A 20,087-nucleotide genomic window follows, 5' to 3' on the forward strand; every position below is an offset into this window, starting at 1 on the left:
GGAATGAGATTTTCCAAGGTCTAATGTGCTTCTGTTGCCCCTTGTCCAGCTAACATGTCTGTCTGCCTCCCCCATCTTCCAAAAGGTTGATACAGCAACTTTGTGACCATAATCAGAGGCCATGAGCTTTTGTAGGCAGAGACTCCAGACGTGGTCATTCTTGGGATGGTGGTTGAAATAAAATTTTAAAAGATGAACTCAGACAAGGAGACTTAATTTAAAATGGTAATGAGCAGCCCTGCATGGCATTGTGTGGTATGCATCCTGTTTTGCTAGGACTCCATTCCACTGAGTGGGTATCAGGTCATATCAGGCTTAGCCTAAAGCATAGCTGTGGGCTGAGGGCTTAGCACATTAAAGAAGTAGGCTCATATAAGATATGGCTTAACTGGCACATTATAGAGTAGCTCCTAGGAGTCACAATGCACCCCCAACAGAGTATTGCTGTCTGTGGTGGGAGGCCCCCATCTCTCCAGCCACTGCAACTTCCTAATACAACCAAGGCAACAGTTCCACACCCTTGTGTAATGAGCATCACTCTCAAATCCTGCTGGTGCTTGCGTCTGCTTCTCTGCTTGAAAATGATTCTAATAATACTCCTTGCCAAGCTTGATTTGTTAATGTTTTGGGATGTTGTAGAAGGCTAAACAGCTTTAGCTAGCCAAAGAGGGATTCTGATGCTTTGTGAGTAGCAGTATTGATGTTTTAACAGAGGCCGGTGCTATGCAAAAGTTGCACCTGCCCTCCTCAGCTGCCCGTGTTTCTTACTACAACATGTTTTCATTGCTCCTGTCCCTCTTTCTTCTCCTCATAGATCAACCCTCTATCATATGGCAGTGTGATACAGACATATAGGCTGCCAACCTACAGCTGTTACCCTAAGGATTCCTGGACATCTCTCTGCAAGAAGCTGTTCCTTGGAGAGCTAATCTACCCTTGGAAACACAAAGGAGAGAAGCAGGACTAAAGACAGCAAAAGAGCTTGAGAGACTTGGTCAGAAAAACATATTGAATCCTAATGCTTTTGGACCAAAGGCATCTCAGAGCCAGCAACTGCTAGATCCCTTTAATTAGATTTTGGTAACATGGGAGGGGCTGAATTTTTAAAGGCAAGTATTTTTAAACATTATTTTTCAAATTCCCTACACTGTGTTTGTGTAATATGCTAATGATTATTTTTGAAGCAAAAGGTTAAACCCATCAGTGCCTCATGAAACCAGCATTTAGTGTAATCGAGGAAGTACCTCCCGAATGGTTTGATGATGTATATATCCTTCCATGTAAGCTCACAGGGCCATATTAAAACATCCCTTCGGGTGGTTCAAAGCCACAATGCTGAGGTGCGTTCTGCCAAAGGGTATTTTGGACCTTTTATGCTTCAGCCTTTAAGCCAGCTGATCAAAACCAAGATGGAGGAGGATCAGCTTGTAGAGTCATACACTGAAGACTGTACAGTGGCGCTATCTGGGTTCATAGGACATATTTTTTTTCTTTTGGGTGGGCTTGGATTCACCCTCACTGCAGCACCAGAGGAGTTGTTAAGCATAGTAACAGTGGGGCTGGAGGCCCAGAAACACAGACTGCTGTACGTTTGTGCATATATGGTCTCATCTACATTTTTTCAAAAGCAAATATTGTTTTGGGGAGAACTGAGCCCTGAGCTGACACCAGAACTGAAGTGCAGAGCACACAGCCTCAGACCCCAGACTGCTCAGATTTATGTGGCAGCGAGCCATGGTGGCTGAGAGCTCTGGGCTCTGCCAGGGCTCAGGGCTTTTTCGCTTAGTTGCAGTGTAAGGCAAACGCAGCTTTGCTGAGTCCAGCTCTGGCTGGTGGGTCTGCCAGAGGACTGCAGCAGCCCGGCTTGTTACACAGCTCAGCCAGCTCAGGGAAGCGTGTGCTGTACTCCCTTACAGGGTCAGTTCATCCCCCTGTTTCTCAGGGCCCAGGTGAGAGCCTCGCCGTGTGGTGCCTCATCTTTTGCACTTTCTGATAGTCAAGGAGCTTTTACATTTATCTCAGATATGAGACATTTAAAGCCACTTCTTTCCCTGAAACTACAGACACATTTCTCTTAGGAGAGTTTTCCTGCTTTGGATACTACCTCCACAGTGCAGCAGTGCTCAGCTTTTCGGTGTCCTGGTCTGATTGTGTGCTCATTTTGATGTGAGTCTTCTGTTCTCTGTCTTGGGGATAGTGCCTCTGCGCACAAGAGCTTGATGTACCTAGTGGGACCTTGTTGTTGTGTAGACATTTACATACAATCGTTACCCAAAAGTACGCTTTCTCCAGGTCTGCTAGCTCCTCTTGCCCCAGCTGAAACAATGATGTAGTATCATTGTACCCTGCTGCCACTTTGCATGCCTGAAGTGATTGCATTAACTGGCACGTGAGAGGTGTGCTGGATCCTGCCCCCTTTTCCTTTGTCTGTCCAAGGAACCAAGGATGGAGGGGGAAGAGGAGGATGTGTTGTGACTGCAGTGCTCAGCCCTTCTCTGGAGGTCTGCCTGTGTTTTCCAGTGGGAGTAGGTGGAGGCAGGGCAAGGAGCCATGACAAGGTGCCCTGGGCTTTAGTAGCCTTCAGTCTGCACTTCCACTGGCAGGATAAGAGTTTCCTACCCCAGCCCCATGTCTCATCCATGTACTTGAAGCTGTCACAGAAGAGAAGGGGTTATGGCCCCGCTGCTTTAAGACATCCCTGGCCAGATATATTTGGTTTGTCTGTAGCTGCTAAAAGCCTCTCGTGGTGCAGCCACTACCTCTTCAGTTATAGCTTGATCAGGAGAAAATAAGCTCTGTAGGCAGGTTCTTTGTTCAGACATTCCTTAGCAGGCAAACACAGGAGCTGCCAAGGTCTTACAGTTTTCTTAAGGACATCATGAAGGGAGGCAGTTGCTACCCAAAGAGGATGTCTTATTACCTTGATCCAGGGAAGAAGGGCACATCATTGAAGAAAGCCAGCATGGCAAAAGCCCCCCCTGCACTGTTTGCCACTGCAGGCTCTGGGTGGGACACCACTGGCTGCAGAAACCAGAGAGATCTTTGGTCATCTTTAATGCTCAGTGCTTAAAACTCATGTACAAATACAGTATCTTCTTCTTTTGGAATATCGGTGCCCAAGTATTTCTCTCCACTCCAGGTGTGAATAATTCCAGGTTGTGATCCATTTAGTGGATGAATGGTCTGAATAATGTTTCTCACTTCAGCTTAAGTCAGTGTCATGGAGACCCATCCTTACCTGGCACTCAGTGGAGCAGATTTACACTTTACCTCCTTCTCATGTTTCCACTGGAGCTACTAAATAATATTCCCCCTGCTTCCTCCCACGCCTGCATAGTTTGGTTTACTAACTGCTGTGAGAAACTTTATTTTTGGTCTTGTGAAAATAATGTTCCTAATATCATGGCTTTTAAAATCTTTCTGTGAGACCAGACAGCTCATGATGGTCCTAATCGTGGCTGTCCTTTGGGATCAAGTGACCTGAAAGCCCCAGAGACTGCACAGAGCCATGAAAACCAGCAAATGTGACCTTCCTGTTGGGAACCTGCCAAACATATTAGACGTTCCAGTGTTGGGTCTGTTTACTAAAGGCTGATACTGACTCCAGGGATGGTGAAATATCAAACTGAGAAGCAGCTCCTCCTCAAACCCAAGAGCCTGAATCTTCTGTGACACAGAGGACCTTGGGTAGCCCAACTGGGAAATGACAGCCCCTTGTGGGTGCGGTTCTCCTATGTCACACAGAACTGTTGCCTGAGCTGTCTTACTGTTTCTCATACTCGCTGTTCTCCTTGCCCGTGATGGTATCTGAGCTTATGAGCTTCTTCTGCTGGATATTTGCCATGTCTCTCCTCTTCTTTTCCAGTCACTCCTGTGAAATAGTCTTCCCCCACCCTTTTCCGATTCTGCGCAGAGACATTACAACAACTTAGCAGACATCCTGCTCAGGAACATTTGACCTTATGTCATCTCCCTAATTAGAAGTTGGGATCAGCATCATCTTCCACAGCAGCACAGACTGGCCTAGTGCTGGCATTTCCTCAGGGAAAAGACTGCTGGTAAGGTTATGGCTCTAATTTATCCTCAGATCTATATTGTCCATATCGGTCTTTGGATGAAAAGTAGTTAAAAATTTCAGATCTTTTCTGATTCCTACCACACACCCCTTATAGCAGGCAATGAGCAGTCTTTGCCAACCATCATTCAAAGACTGTAATCTTGCAGACTTTTTTAATACTGCATTTCTTCATTATTATTTCTTCCACTTTATGGTTCCCAGTGCTGGCACAACACTCAATATGCCTCTTTAGGTAGGCTTGGGTTTTGTGAAGGAAAACGTGATTCACTGCATGCAAAACTCCATCCTAGATAGAAATTCTGCCTTTGAGAAATACTTTCCTTTCCTAACCAGAATAGCATGTGATGATGCTGAAAGGAAATCTCAATAATTACGCTGCACTGAAGGCTCTGGTTATGGTTTTGGGAGTTTTCCCTGATCCTGCAGCTGGACTGTGCCTTGTTCTGCTGGCACATGTGAATATTCCCTCAGGCCCACAGAAAGAGCATTGCATGTATGTATAACCCATATTGTCAGCTTACACTCTCAGGAGTGTAAGGCAGGAAAATCTCCTGCTTTGTTATCATGCAGATAATGAGATGCTTTCCTTCTACCCTGGGCTGCCTGATCCTGCAGCCACAACGCTATCTTCTTGCTTAACTCAAGCCCTTAGTGATTTACTCTTTGTGCTTAGGCCTGCTGATTACACCATCACAGAATCACAAACTGGTGGAGGTTGAAGGGGCCTCTTAAGATCATCTGGTCCAAACCCCCTTTTCAAGCAGGGCTACTCAAAGCTGGTTGCCCAGGACCATGTCCAGATGGCTTTTGAATATCTCCAAGGATGGAGACTCTACCACCTCCCTGGACAACCTGTGCCAGTGCTTGGTCACCCTCACAGTAAAGAAGTGTTCCCTGCTCTTCAGACAGAATTTGATGTCCTTCAATTCATGCCTGTTGCCTCTTGTCCTGTTGTCGTGTTATGCTGAGCTAGGAGACACCATAACTCAAGTCTCTTAGCGAATTTGAAGATTTGCAGTCCCATGTTGTCTCTGTTCCTGAGCAGCCCTATTCAGGAACTATTCAGTAGTCCCTTTGCCTTTTGGGGGGTATCTAAGCACTCTGCGGTTAGAGGGTTGCCTGCTCATTGAGTCGGTTACCTGACCTGCTCTTTGCCAGCTTTTCACGACCTGGTAGCAGAGAGAGTGCTTGCTCTCCAGCCAAGCTCACTGTCTGCATTCAGCATAGAGTGGAAACTCTGGGGGATGTGGGCAGAAACCCCTAAGCTGGCAGCGTGCAAGTCTGGCTGGATCGGGGAGCTGCCTTTGTGTGGTGCTCTGAGGCTCTGCATGGGTAATCAGTGGCAGCGTGCTGTGAATACAGATGGGATGTGTCTGGATCTCAGCTGATCCATCCACATGATGTGAGGCCACAGGGCTTACCAGCTAGTTCAGGAGCTTTTGGGTTGTATTCCTCTCTGCAGGATAAAACATGTTCAGAGCAGTCAAAACCTTATGTGGGCAGCTGATCTGCCTTCCTGGATGAGAAGAGTGTGCCCATCACCTTTGCATCTGGCTCACCATTTTGCATTGGGAGTGGAACAGCTTGCTGCTTGCAAGAGTCTGTCCCCTTCAACCCTCAGCTGGCAGCCTCACCTCCAGTCCTTATCCACATCTGGGCCTGGACCTCAAACCAAGAATCCTCAAACTCCCCATTTATTGTCTCAGCAAGCTAAATATGAGGAGGGTACATGCAATTATGAATGCTGTAGGTGACAGAATGTAAACCCTTCATTTCTAGACAGGGGATGAGGCTCAGGAGCAGATGGAAGTGCTGGGTGTGCTGCTTGGCCAGGGAAGCACCAGAGCCAGGGCCCTGCTCTGCACTCACTGGGGGCACAGAGGGGCTGCGTGTGTGTGTCCCGCCCGGAGTGTTATTTAAGCATCTGGTATTGGGGAAATTTGTGAGACCTTCACAACTGTTGTAATCAATCCTCCTACTTACAATGTTTTCTCTTTTTAAATGAAGTATTATGAAAGAGTACTGAAACATTTACAGTTTAATTAAAAGTGTGTGTGCGTGTGTGTCTTTGCCTGTGAAGTTTGATGAGGAAGTTTGACCTACTAAGTGTTAAGCAGGAGCAAAGTGCTCATGTAGCAGCAACGCACTCTTTGTTTTAAAATGTCACCGTTAACACCATTTGAAGGTGACTTCCTTCCCACCCCAGCCCTGATTTAAAATGCAGCAGCCCAGCTTACCCATCCAAGGAACAACTCCTGGCTTAGTAAACAGACTTGCTTCATGCTCATCACGGTACCATTTTTGCAGACAGAAGTGCCTGGCAGAGCGATGGCGTCACTAGCAGGGCCTGTGTCGGCAGGTCTGTGCACAGTTGGGACCAGAGAAGCTCTCCATGTACCGGTTACAGGTGCTTGTGTTTGAGAGTTGCTGTTCTGCTGACAGGTGTGAATTTTTTAGTTAATTAAACCTTTTAATCAGAACTTAAATGGATTTTGATTACACTAGAATAAAGATGTTGGGAGAAAAATCAAGCTCCTCCCTCTTGTTTAACTTGCCGCTGAGGACCTGTGTGACTGCCTCAGCAGCATCTGCCACTGCCATGAGGACTGGGCAGGGTGGCTGCTGGAGGCTCAGCTTGTCCGAGCAGGCTGCTCACCCCGGTCCTGAGGCCTGGCCGGGCGGTAACTTGATCTCTGCTCTCCACACACACAAAGTATTTTGCCACTTGTCCAGCTGAGAGTGTTCTGCTAAGGCCAAATCATGAAGCCCTTACCCCAGCTGATCCGGCAGATCCTGCCTCAGGCCTCGGAGACAGTTGAGGGGATGCTCCTCCAGCTCTGGTTTTTTCCTATGATTCAGTGAGGGGCTCCTTTGTTTTCTGTGACCCTACCTGTGTGATGTGTCGCTGTTCAGTATGAGGGGGACAAGCCTCTGCAGCATGTACACTGTGCAATCCGAGCAGGAGCACAGGCTGCGCCTGGGAATGATGGGTGCCTTGTGGCCACTCCTCTCCTTCTCACATCTGAGCAGTCGCACCCCTGAATTCTCCTCTCCTCTCCTCTTTTTTTCTGTTCCTTTTCCTCTTCTCTTCCTTTTCCTCTTCTCTTCCTTTTTCTTTTCTCTTCCTTTTTCCTTCTCTTCCTTGGCCATTTGCACCCAGCTCCCTCTTGCCCAGCTAGCAGCACCCAGTTCCACTTGCCTTCCACAGCGTGCCATCGTCCAAGCAGGCCCAAGGCACCACTGGTTGCTGGTGGTTGTCTGAGGCCACACAGAGCCGGTGTGTGACCACAACCGGAGCACTGTCACCGGCAGAGCCCTCGCAGCTGCCGTGTGCCATGCTGCAGGAGCCCAGCAGCGAAGCAGTGTTGCTCCAGGCCAGCTGAGTGTCAAGCACAGCCAGCTGGATGCAGGGCCATGGCAATGTCCCCACGCTGCAGCAAGCCTCTGCCAGGATTGCACCTCTACATCTGCCTCACACCGAGGCTGCTGCCTCCTGCAGAGTTCTGCCATCAGCTCCTGAAACAACCCCACTGCCTTCTCTGTGCTGCTCCTCTCTTGTAATGATTCCCATCAGTCTGGGCTCGAGTTTGGTTTCCACCATCCCACCAAGGAGGTGAGAAATCATTTGAATGAGCCATAAACCAGGGTTCTGGGGTTGGCCCTGAAGGAGTAGCAGGATTGAGAACCAGAGGCTAAGAAAAGAGAAACGAAATTGAGGAGATTGCTGCCCATCCTCCTCCTCCCACCTGCTCCCCGCTGCTTCGGATCCAATGGGCTGGTGGACAAAAATGAGAGGACTTGCTTTTCTCTCCTGGGGAATCCAGGCACAGACACATCCTCCCTCTCCACTTCCCCTGCTCCGCCATCCAAGGCTGGGCCCTGGGGCAAGAGTTTCTCGCCTGCGCCCCTGCTCCCCCAGGAACGCTGTCGGCAGCAGCTGGGGGTGGCAGCAGCTCCAGATAGAATCAGCAGGACATCTGCTATTTCATTTTGCTTTTATCTGCTATTTCATTTTGCTTTTGCAGAGACTGGATGAGCTGGGCTGTTTGGGAGGCAGGGGTGGGGGGACAGAAGGGGGCTGTGTTTGGCCGCTGCCAAAGCAGGCAAGCCAAACCAAGCAATGCTGAGTGTGCAGATACCCTCGCCCCATGGGGATACAAACCCCTCATCAAAACAAGCCCCCCCAAAGGAGTTTACACCGCACGTCTCCAAGGCAGCAAATGAGCTCAAGCCCTCAGGCCACAGGAGAGGAGAGGGAGCCAGGCTGGGACCACTGAAGTGAGGGGCAGCCCCCCCACCCCAGAGCCCTGCCACCTCTCCTCACCCTATGAGCACGGAGGGAAGGGCTCTACCATCTGCCTTGCCCAGGCTGGGCAGGGTCAGAGCATTGCCCTCCTGCATGCAGCACAGCACCCAAGGGGCAGAGGTGCTGCACGCAGCTCACCAGAGCACCGGAGGGTCCCTTGCCCCCAGAGCCGCTGGGCCCTGCCACCCTGTGGGGTGCTCAGATGAGGCGTCTTGGTGCCCAGAGCTCGTGCCTCAGCCAGCTGAGGACTGATGCATTCGTCACTGCCCAGTCCATGGTGCTGCATGTCGCCAGTCCATCACCTCTGAGGGTGGAAAGTCCCCTTGGCTGCCTGGCCAGCGTGGTGGAGCCAGTTGGACTTTGCCAGCTGCCAGTTGCCTGGTCTCGGTCCACCCCACTTCAGCCCATTTTACAGATTCCCCTTTGCCAGCCCCATTTTGGGGGGATCTTTGGCAGAGTCGGTGATGGGGGTTATCCACGCACCCGTGGCCATGGCTGTCCTGGCCCGTTGCTTGATGGCGGAGCAATCCCCAAGGGAGCAAGGTGAATCAGCCGTGCAGTAAAAGACAGGTTTGGGCAGCAATTAATATTTTATAAAAGCAAGAAGTCTCGCTGCTGCTGCAACTCGAGGAGCGTGAGCCAGGGAGCAGAGCAGGAGAAGGAGGAGGAGTGGAGGCTGGAGGAAAGCAGAGCAGAGGAGCTGACTCACCAGCCCAAGGGAGGGCTCTGCTCAGCCCTGCCGAGCTGAGAGCCATGGGCTTCCATGCTACTGGGCAAGGCAAGAGTCCTGATCCTGTGTTGACAAGCTGCAGCACCAGTTACACAAAGGCCAGGGTGGTGGTGGGGGGTGTCTCATGCAGGACTGGGCTCCAAGACTTATAGAAATGGGGGAGACAGAAGGGCAGGGGATCGTGGGGGGGGCAAGGCAGCAGGAGCAGAGGGGCCGAGGGCACCAGGGCTGCACGGGGACATCTTCATAGCAGGCAGCAGGGACGGATGCGATGGATGCTGGTGTCCTCCCAGCATGAGGCAGAGGGGAAGGGATTCAAAACTGGGACAGGAGCAGAGAGGAGGCAGGACAGAGGGAGGTGGGACCACCGTGCCAAGGGCTGGGAGCTGCAGCCTGAAAGCTGGAAGAAGAACAAAGTTCAGGAGTGCTGAGCATGATGGGCCTGGGTGGTGGGTGCCACCCTGTCCCCCCATCACCACTTTCACCCTGCGCTGGCTCAGCAGGATGGAGCTGAACCACTCGCCGGCATCTGTGAGGTCCCTGCACATCCCAGGTTGTGTCCTTGCCCTGGGACCTGTGGTGCCACCAGTTTGCGCTTACGGCACAAAGCTGCTCCCGGCAGAGTGGAGGCTCGTGCTCTTCCCTTCCCTGGCAGCACCCCAGCGATGCTCACCCAATGCCACCAGCACTGGGAGTGACCCATCACCCCATGGTGGGACACCACCATCTCCAACCCTCCCTTGGGACCTCCTCTGCCCTGCGGGAGCCATTTCCAGGGCGGTTTGGCAGTGAGGTCAAGGGGAAAAGCATCTCCCCCTCCATCCATCCCCTGTCCCTCTCCATCCATGAGTGACACCAGCCTGGGTGAGGTGGGGTCCCTGAGCCCCCTCCCTGGGGCTAAACCCCTTGGGCAGGGAGGAGGGAGCAGGGTACCCATGTGTAGGCGCAGATACACGTGCGGGTGGGAATTGGTCCCTGGCACCTCGTAATGCCGCAGCGGAGCTGGGAACGTGCAGCCTGACGCTCCCAGCCAAACATGCCAACCCCAACCCACCTCCTGGTCCTCCAGCACATCCACAGGGTTGACCCCCAAATCTTAATTTGCTGCAGATTCTGCCACACTATTCAGTCCTTTCCAGAGCTCTCCAGCACTCGCAGCTGCTGGAAACTCCCCAAAGGAGCCGCGGGAGCTGCAGCATCTCTGCATGCTGATGAGCATCCCTGGTGCTCGCTGGGCTGGGGGCCCCTCGCTCTTGGGTTTGGGGGGGACACATATCATTCTAAATGGGACTAATTGGCGGCAGCCAGGCTGGGAACCTAATTAGCGGGCTGCCCGCTCGAAAAATTAGCCGGAATGCTTTGTTCGGCACAGGGATTTGTCAGCGATGCTGGCAGGGAGGGGACCTTCGCCCAGTTGGGCACCAGCACCTTCCCATGGGAATCCCGTGGGATCGGGCCCGGGAGTGGCTCCTCGTGGAGCCGGGATCTGCCAGAGGCTGCTGCCAGGCCGATGCCGAGGGTTTCCGATGGAGGCTGGGCGGTCCCGGTGAGATGCCGCTGGAGCAGCGGGAGCGGTTATGGGTGCCGCAGCCCTTCGTGGGTAAAGGCTCAGCCTGGCGTCCACGGCCCCCGCGGCCGTCCCCGTCCCCTGGGGGCACGCTGGATGTCACCTCTCCAGCCCCAGCCCTCGCTGGCTGCTGGCTGCCCCGTCAGCCCTCCCCAGGCCTGCCCCGCCGACTGTGGGGTGCGTGCGCCTCCCACCCCCCGTAACCCACACCTGGGAGCTCCCCCATACCCGATGCCCCCCAATACCTGGGTGCCCCCCCCCCGACCCCTGGATGCCCCCCAATCCTGGATGCCCACCATTCCTAGGTGCCCAGCCCACACCTGGATGGCCACCCCACACCTGGGTGCCCCCACACGCCGGCCGGCCCCGCCACGACCCCCTTCCAGACTCGCTTTCCCATCATGCTCTGCCCCGGCGCGCCCCGCGCTGCCGCGGCCGCCCCCCGCAAGGCACGCCGGGACCTGTAGTCTGTACCCGCTCCGCCCGTCCTTCCGCCGGCCCCGCCCCGCAGCACCGCCCCTCGAGAGCCCGGAGGGGCGCGCCGGGGCGTGGCCGGCTTTGACGGACGCGTCGCTAAGCCTATGGAAGCGGCGGTACTCGGGAGAGGGGGTGGGCTCTGCCGCCGCCTCTCCCTCGGCCCGAGCGGGCGCTGCGCGGCGGCGCCAGGCGGAGGCTGCGGCCGTGGTGGCGGCTGCGCGGCCCGGCCCGGCCCCGGGTTCTCCCGCCCTGAGGTGGGTGGGAGGGTCGGTCCGGCCCGGCGCTGGGGCCACGGCGGGGCACGTTCGGGCCGCGGGGCCTGGCGGGGCGGCGGCGCATTGTGCGGGCGGGCGGGCGGGCGCGGGGGCTTTGTCAGCGGCGGGGGGCGCTGAGGAGCCGGCGGGGCCGGGCTGCTTTCCTCCTCCTTCCTCCCTCCTCCTCCTCCTCCTCCCGCCGCAGGTCCCCAGCGCGTCCCTCGGCGGAAGATGCGAGGCGAGGCGGAGGGCCGGCTGTGAGCTGCGGGCGGGGGGAGAGGCCCGGCGGTGTCCCCGGAGCGGGGCCGGAGCCCCCCTCCCCCCCCTCCTCAGGCCGGCGGGCGGCGGAGGATGCGGGTCGGGCCTCCTCGCCGATGAGAGGGAGGATGGGAACCCAGGGCAGCCCGGTGAAGAGCTACGATTACCTCCTCAAGTTCCTGCTGGTGGGGGACAGCGACGTGGGGAAGGGAGAGATCCTGGAGAGCCTGCAGGACGGGGCCTCCGAGTCCCCCTACGCCTACAGCAACGGTAAGCGGGACGGGGGGGGGGGCAGGATCGGTCCCGCGGCCTCCCGGGGGGAGCCCGCACCGCAGCACCCACGTCCCTGTAACAGGCAGCAGCAGGGACCCGGGCGAGGGGTCGCTGCCCCTGGGGAGATCAGCGCTGGGGAGGGAGGGAGGCGTTGTTTTGCTTTTTTCCTTCTCATTTTTTTTTATTTTTGTATTGACTGGAAGCGAAGCGCGGTTTGTCAGGGGTCGCGTGGCTGGCAGCAGAAAGGCCACGGCTGTTGCTTAAAATCCTGAAGAGCTGCAGGAGAATTTGGCTGGAGAGACGGCAGAGGGGTCGGTGCCTGATGTAATCCCTGGATGCGCGAATCCCCCAGCGCAGCTGGACCCTTCCCAAGGGGAGCTCTGCCTCGGCACCCGGCTTAAAAGAGCCGAGCTGATTTCCCATGGCCGCCGCAGGGGTTAACGAGCTGTACCCAGAGGAAGCAGGGTCTGTAACAAAAGAACAGGAGCCTTATTTCCAGGCCAGAGCTGCTCTCGCTTGGTAGCTGGCTACTGCGAGCGCAGCTTGGTCCGCCTCCTGCAAACATCAAGGTTTCTAATGGAGCCCATGACAGACCATTAACTACAGTGTCACAAGACCATAATTAAGAGCCAAGGAGTGGCGCTGCGTTATTTCCTGCGTCCCCTCGCTGCAGTTAAAGCATAACACGGCCTGGCAGGGTGCAGGTCCTGGGGTGGTTTTCAATCTGTCATCCTTCCCCCCAGCCTCCGTGCAAAATAACATCCCCAAGGGCTCGACAGAAGCGATCTAGTTCGGAGCCTGCATCATCACTGCAGCCGACCCCAGGGCTGGAGCAGGTGGTGCTTAGCTTTCCCGGTAAGCAGGAGTCTGAGGGAATTGGGTGCTTCTCGATGCTCTGCCTTGAAGCTGGCTGAATTTAGAGCGTAAAGGAGCGGTGTGGCTCGGCTCCTGACTGCATGCCCAGTCCTTGGAGCTACTACCAGCTTCGTAGGAGCTGATGCAAGCACGCACCTGCTCCACAGAGATTTACGGGGAGGTGGTGACTCAGAAGTCAGGCTGCTAGTGAAATGAGAGCAGCAAATTCTGGAACTAGAAGGTTGTGGTATCATTCATCTCCTTGGGTGTCTAGCTGAGCTGGTGCGGTTTGCCTTCAAGGAGATGCTTGGTGCTTTTAACCTTCCCTGAAGAGAGTTTGTGTCTCTGAAGAACCTGCCTCATCTGGGAGCTGTAGAGCTGCTCCTTGGGGTTAGCATTTACTAAGCAGAAAGGGATGAAGAGTGTAACGGGGTTGTTGTTTTAAGTGAAGTGTTGAAGTTGGAATTGTCTTTTTATAGAAATGGTTTTGACCGCTGTCTTGAAGCAGGCGGTGCAGGCGTCATAAGTACAATTGCAAAGTGAGTGTGCGGTGTGTTCTTTGATATATACATAAAACCCAAAGAACGGTGACTTTGGCTATCACTATAAAAGTTTTGTCTCTGTACCCACTATTTTATAACAACAAAACGTCACCATCTTTTTTCTGGAAAAAGAAATCTCGGTGAACTAATATTATTTTCAGAACCTTCCCTCATCTTCTGTGGGCAATTGAAGCCATTCCTAATTAGAGAATTAGGTCACATACTGTTTTTTCACAGTAATATGTGCTCTGATAGTCTCTGCTTCTGTTGCTTCTGTGAAGCTACGTGCCTTTTGGATAATCAGATGGAGTAGCTTTGAAATCTGAGTGAATTTGATACTGCTGATATTCCTGACAGCCTTGGCAATCAAACTCCCTCCATCTCTGGCGCAGTTGGGATGTGCGTACTGGCAGGGCAGGCTTCTCCGCCAGTGTGTTTTCACTCTGTCCTGACGGAGACCGTCCCTTGACATGAAGGCACTTAGATTTTGTGAACAGCTAGTGCCTGTCCTCCTTTTTGACACGTGCCTGATGCTGTCCCAAAACTGCAATGGTGGAATATTGTGTAGAGGCTCTTTTTGTAAATCTTTAATTGTAAGTGCGTTGTCCTCTTCCTTATCCCCCGCCAGACCACATCCCAATTTGAAATAAATATTGTATGATCTACTACTTATTTGATCTGTCCAGAAAACAGAACTTGCTGTTACCAGTGTGAAATGGGGTATGTTTTAGGTTGATCTTGTGATTGGGACATCTCATGTCAAGCTCAGATCCCTAACCTCCAGTGGGAAGAGCTAAGGCCATTGCGCCTTCTCTGTCTTGTTGGGGTCTGCTGCTTTTACTGTGTTGGCCAATCACAACTGTTTTGACACAGGTTTTTTGAAATGTAATGTGAAATGCATTGTCCTTTCAGCTATGGGAAGGCATACCTTTAAAGCTGAAGCTCTGTATTTTTGCTGCTGCTCTTCTGCTGTACACCTGGCCTCTAGAAAAGGGTTTGAGGGATTCCTCTCTTCTCCGTGGGCATCTGGGTGTTGGAACAGCAGGCAACCAAGAGATGAGAAAGCCCTTTTTCTATCAGCATTGCTTTTGCAAGCTGTAAGCAGTCGGCAGCCTCTGCTTGCTTGCATCCAGTATCTGAAAGCCTTGGATGCGGTATGAGCTGTGCCTTTCTTAAAGCATTGTAGTTGCTTCTGTCCATCCTTGTTCAGGATCCCTGAGCAGAAGCATCGCTTCTCAACACAGCCTTATAGCTTGGCACCTCTCGCTAAATCAGGCACATCTTAAACTAGACACCACAGTGCCTGTTGTGTATAGCAAGACCTTAGCAATGTCCTTTATTTAAATTGCTGTTAGAAATTAATCTGGTCTGTATAAGTAGAGGTGGTTGTTACTCCCTGGATGTCGTCGGCCTTTGCAGTAAGAGGCGCGAGTGATGCCCCTGACTATTGCTGCACCCAAGCTGCAAGGGCACTGGGTACAGAACTTCTGGAGACATAAAAACAGCATTTTGAGGAGGAATTTGAGGTCCAGTTGTCACCTGTGTGTTTCTGAGGTTCATGCTGAAGTTACCAAGTGTATAGGTCTCCAGGAGCATCAGGCCAAGCACTTCCTGTGCAGAGCAGGGAGTTTGTCCTGTGTATGTCCCATGGCTGGATATTGTCACCTCCCACACCAGGCAGGTTTGCAGCTGAGTTGGACTTACATTTTGCTTTCTCTTGGCCAGCTGCAAATGGCCCTAAATTAAGCCACCTTACTAGTATTTTGGTGAAAATGTGGGCTTTTGGGAGAACATTAATGTTCTTTTGAGCTTCCAGTGTTGTCCTCCTTCCCAATTTTCACCCACCTCACTCCCCAAATCTGCAGTGGTGGAGGTAGGGTGCCATTCTTAGAGCCCCATTGCTACTCTTAACACCTGGAGGACCTCACCTGGGAACTGAAAATCCTGCCTTTTCCCCCAAATGCCATTTCCTTTCAGCACTTGCTCCTTCTCCTGAGGTACAGGGGAGGGCTGTTCTGGCCCCTGTGCTGTGAGCTGCAGTGTTACAGCTGACTCGGAGCAAAACTGCGTGCCTTCCTCACAGGTACAAGTCAACTACACAGATCACTTATCACTTCAGTGCTTAAACTGCCTGCTTGGGGTCTGTCCTTATCCTTCCCCAAGTACTGAAGCAGGACAGAAATGTCTCTGGTCACAGGGTGGTTTTGGACAACAAGATGTGGTGGAGCTGCCTGTGAAGGTAGGGGTGGCTTATGTGCCCTGCAAAAGGAAGACAAGGCTGTTCCTCACCTGAAGGACTCATGGCTTTGTCACTACTGTGTCATACAGCCACTCTTGCATATCTAGTTGTTCATGTATCTAGTTGTTCATGTGCTTGTGCTGAAGTGATCTTGCCTAGCTGGTTTGTTGGCTTGCGTGAGAAGCCAGCCCTGCTCTGGCTGCATCAACACGGGGTGAGTCAGGGGAGGACTCCTTGCACGGGAGCACTCGGCAGGCATGAGTGCCATTGCTGCCATGTAAGACGGTGCCCTGCGTGCACCAGAAATAGGGATGGGGCTGGTCTCACCACACAGACGTGAATATGATGTGCTCCATCCTCACGTGATGGAGGGCTTTTTCTGCGGCAGCCTTCCCCCTCACCTGCTGCCGTTCCCATAGGAAAGGAGAAACATGTGTTAGGGAAAGAGTAGAGCATGTTTCTGAGCAGATGGCTTTGATTGGAAGGGGGATGGATTTTTATTTTTATTTTTTTCCCTGTCCTCAGCTTGTATGAAGAAAGTGATGAGGATGAAGCCTTATGTCCGTAGTCTGATCTCCTTTCAAAGAGCATGCGAAAGCTAAAATGAAAGTGTTGCCCTGCTGCAGGGTTGGTGCTGTGACCAGCCTAATGCAGTGAGCCCCGATGCCTTGTTTCCACCTCGTCCCTTAGCTGGGGCTTAATGCCTTTATTCGAGCACCATCCTTAGGTGCTCTGTTACCCCGCTGCTATCCAAAGACCTAAGGAAACATTAGGAAAAAGGAACTTAAGTGCTCAGTTGCAATAGCTACTGACAGGTTTTATGGTTCCGATAAAAACTGGATCTTTCCCAAGAGCTCTTCCCCCATAGCAGAAGTGCAAAGAACTTGGCTTTTGGGCAGGGGTGGTGAGCCCACCACGGCTCAGTGTCTGTGCAAGGAGCAAGATCTGAGGCGGTGTAGCTTCGTGCCTTCTCCCTGGCCGGGAGGGCAGGGAGAGGCAGCATTAACGAAGAGCAGCTGAAGATACTGCTCAGCCCTTGGAGGTGGCCAGGACCCTCCCAGTTGGTGCTGTTTGCCTGGGGACCTCATGGCTGCTGTTTAATTGCCAGGCTGTTTATTTCAGTGACCCACATCTTCGGATGTCTTTTCCCTCTGGTTGTTTTTGTGCAGCTGTCTAAATTTGGAGGTCCCTAAGCTGTCCCTTTCAAGTCTTTCTTTACAGCAGTTACTCTCTCGGTATGTCGTGTGACCCCTCAGTCACCAGCATGCATCCAGGAACATCACCTGTAAAACTGCTCTGCTTTGCGTTGTAGCAGTCTTCAAGGTAGTTACTTGCCAACCAGGAGATCATCTGTACCACAACCAGCGTATGGAGGGATGGAGGAAAGGTGACGCCTTGTCTCGTCTTCCTCACCGCCACAGAGGGCGTGCGAGGTGATGCTTCTCGATGCTTCTGCTCCTTGTCTGTCGAGTTTCCAAGACTGACCAGGGAGATGGTCTCTTGCTTCTTGTCCACAGCCTCTGCGTTTGCTGCCATGTTTGGCTGGAGGTCCCGCCGCACTGCTGCAGAGTTTGCCATCACTGGTTCACTTTTCCCACGCCTTAACAAAGCGTGTGGCTGAGCAGTTCTGCTTTAAACTCCTGCAACTTCTGTAAGGACAGGACCTCTCTCAATACCTGACAGCATCTAATCTTCCCTTCTTGAGCATACAAGAAACAATTGCTGGGTGTACCTGTGTGCAGTAAAACCTCAGGGACAGCACTGATGTGGTGGCACCTTCTGGGCGTAGACGCGAGAGCTACAGATGTTGACCACGAGCTTGAGATTGCAGCTGAGTGCTTATCACGGTGTTGCTGCAGTGTGTCAGGGCTCTCTTTGGCATCAGCAGGGAGGGAAGTATTGATCCTGGTGCTGTTTCTCTGCTGCTGCCGCCGCCTCCTTGCCTGGCCACGTGCCGCCGGGTGCGTTCCTGCTGTCTGCCGGAGCAGCGTTGTCCCTGTTGGTGGTAGACACGAGCCGTCCGGCTGGGCTGGCCTGCTGTTTCAGATGTTGCACGCCAGTGGAAACTGCTGTTTGTTTTCTGGCATGACTGTATTAATTGGAATAATGTTTTCTCTTGAGGTTTTAGTGCTCTGATGCGAGGGGGATTGAGGCAAAATGTTCTAAGTGCAGCCTTGCCATCACATCCCTGTAGTGGCTGCAGAATTGATCTGCAGGGAATGCTTCAGCTGGACCACACCAGTCGTGCTGCTAGAAATCTCTTTCAATGGCTTGCAGAGTGGAGAGTGGTTGTTGCGGCAGTTCCCCGTGTCTGCCAGCACATGCATCAGTGTCCTTCAGGGATGTTTGCTTCCCTATCATCAGGGAAACAAAACTGATCTCGCCAGAGCAGGCTTTGGCTCAGAAGCAACTCCAGCATTTCTTATTTCTCCATTGTTTACTACTTACCCTTTGTGTGAAAAATATTTCCCCACGTACAATGTTGAACCTCCATCTCTGCTTGATGTGGGACTAACTAGCTGTGGCTTAAACTTAAAACAAAACAAACCCCAAAACAAAGCAAACAAACAAACAAAAAACCCCCACCAAAACAAAAAACAAACCCCAAACTGAGTGCCTAGCAGGTTTTGATGTCTTCAGCACTCTCAAATCAGGATTAAGGATGCACAGCACCATAGGTTGTTGTGCATGTATAATTCTTCAGGAGGGTTGTGCTTTTGTTGTGTTTTTATAAAGCTGGGGGGGACTTATTCTACAAAGTTCTCGATTGCACTGGGCAATTCTCACCACCTCTAATCCCCTGTATAAAAGCTTTGCTTTTACATGGCTGTTAATGTGTTTCTGAGCCCTGAGTGCACAAAGGTGATGTGAACTGAGCAGTATAAATCTGAAATGGGTGGAATGTTCTTCTAGTAACTGGGATTAAAAGTTTCTCTGGTTTTTTTATTTTTGAAAAGCAAGTAGGTTTTGCTCTATCTAGGTCCTGCAATGGCATTGTCCACTTCCCTTGGTGTGTGTGGGGGTTTTATTTGGTTGTTTGGGTATATAAGCTGCATAGGAAAGCCCATGGAAAATGTCTCCTCCTCCTCCGCCCCATCTCCTTCAGCTTTTGTTTCCAGCTGTTCCCTGGCATGTTTTCCTCCGGCGGCCTCCCTCTCTCGGAAGAGCAGAGCATCTTTCCGTTGCACTTGAAAATAGCTGTGCTATGAGCTTAGGATTTGGAGCTGAGGTTTTATAACCTTGCTTTTTAAAATCTCGTTTTCTTTCCCTTTACCACTCACCTTCCTCTGGCAGCCCAGGCTTGGCACGAAACGAGCAGTGATACAGAAGCATTATGTCATATGGGTTTCTATTTGATTGCAGGCAGAGGAGGAGGAAGGAAGCTCCGATATGAAAATCTTCGGCTCTGTTTTGCTAAAAGCTTTGCTGTGAGTTGGGACTCACCTGAAAGGGAAATTCCCCTGTGGTATAGACGATTGTGGCTCAGGACTAGGACACCCCATCGAAGAGGTCTGTTTGTTTCTGTAAAAGTTGTAGTAATAGTAAGGTTGCAACATTAGCTCAGGGATTGTTTGTTCCTATAGGGCTTCTGTTTGCTGAGAGCATTTTTACGTAGCCATAGCTTTTTAGATTTTTCTTCCTCTTTTTTACCTCCTCTTTATCTCATTTCCATCACCCCATTGGGAAACTAGACAATATTCTATCACTTTAAAATGTTGACACCTATTCTATAAATATAACCCCTGAAATGATTAATGTCCTGTATGTGCTGTGCAGTGCGTCTGCCATTTCAATATCAGGCATTGAATTTGGACAAAAATCGTCATGCAATTCAAATAAAATATTTGCTGTTTAAACTGGCAGTGGTTAAGGAGGAGACAGGCAGAAGGGGACACGGAAAGGCTGTACTTAACTGGCAGTTTAATAGAAGGTGCTGTGCATCTCTGGAATAACCTCCTTTTCAAGTAAATGCAGATTTTTATTTTTTTTTAATTTCTTTTTAGAGGTGCCATTTTAACTTATTTTCCAGCCCGGCTTCTGAGTTCCCTGGCCCATTTGGGGGTTTTATCATACCACTTTCCTGCCTTTGCAAATGACTGCTCTCTGCACACACCCCCAGTCACGTACACAGAAATTACCGTCTTCTGTTTCCTTCTGTACCAGTTTTAAAAGCAGTAGGCTGTAGTCCCTTTTGCCCATGGTTCTGGAGGCCGAGTGGACAGGAGACCTAACTAGATGAAAAAAACCCAACCAAACAAAAAACCAAACAAACAAAAACCAAGCAAAAAAACCCAACCCCCACTATTTTGCCTGTCCTGCTTACTTAAATCATCTCTTGTCCCAAGAGCTGTTTACTTTTCTTCTGTTGTCAAACTGCTTAAGTAACTTGATGGTAAAATCTGTACAGGAGACAGTGTGCAGGTCTGTGCTATGGCACAAGGAGATGAAACTCTGTGGGGCTGATCTTACTCGAGAGCCTTATCTGTGCTGCTCACCATGCTACCAAA

The 20,087-nt window shown here is 51.8% G+C and overlaps 2 protein-coding genes across 4 annotated transcripts in view; both read left to right on the forward strand.

Moving 5' to 3' along the window:
* Positions 1-6,100, forward strand: part of PIGQ (phosphatidylinositol glycan anchor biosynthesis class Q) — a 37,835-nt gene extending 31,735 nt beyond the window's left edge. For all 3 annotated transcript variants that reach the window (XM_052772641.1, XM_052772640.1, XM_052772642.1), the window contains one exon: positions 815-6,100. In XM_052772641.1, coding sequence (XP_052628601.1) covers positions 815-967 — 153 coding nt within the window. In that variant the 3' untranslated portion in view covers positions 968-6,100. The remainder of the gene's footprint in view (positions 1-814) is intronic.
* Positions 6,101-11,308: 5,208 nt separating this feature from the next.
* Positions 11,309-20,087, forward strand: part of RAB40C (RAB40C, member RAS oncogene family) — a 38,199-nt gene continuing 29,420 nt past the window's right edge. Inside the window, exons 1-2 of the mRNA XM_052772688.1 lie at positions 11,309-11,412; positions 11,618-11,940. Of these exons, the coding sequence (XP_052628648.1) occupies positions 11,787-11,940 (154 nt within the window). The 5' untranslated portion in view covers positions 11,309-11,412; positions 11,618-11,786. The remainder of the gene's footprint in view (positions 11,413-11,617; positions 11,941-20,087) is intronic.

This window comes from Harpia harpyja, chromosome 21 (genome assembly GCF_026419915.1).
Source record: "Harpia harpyja isolate bHarHar1 chromosome 21, bHarHar1 primary haplotype, whole genome shotgun sequence".
Taxonomy (NCBI): Eukaryota; Metazoa; Chordata; class Aves; order Accipitriformes; family Accipitridae; genus Harpia; species Harpia harpyja.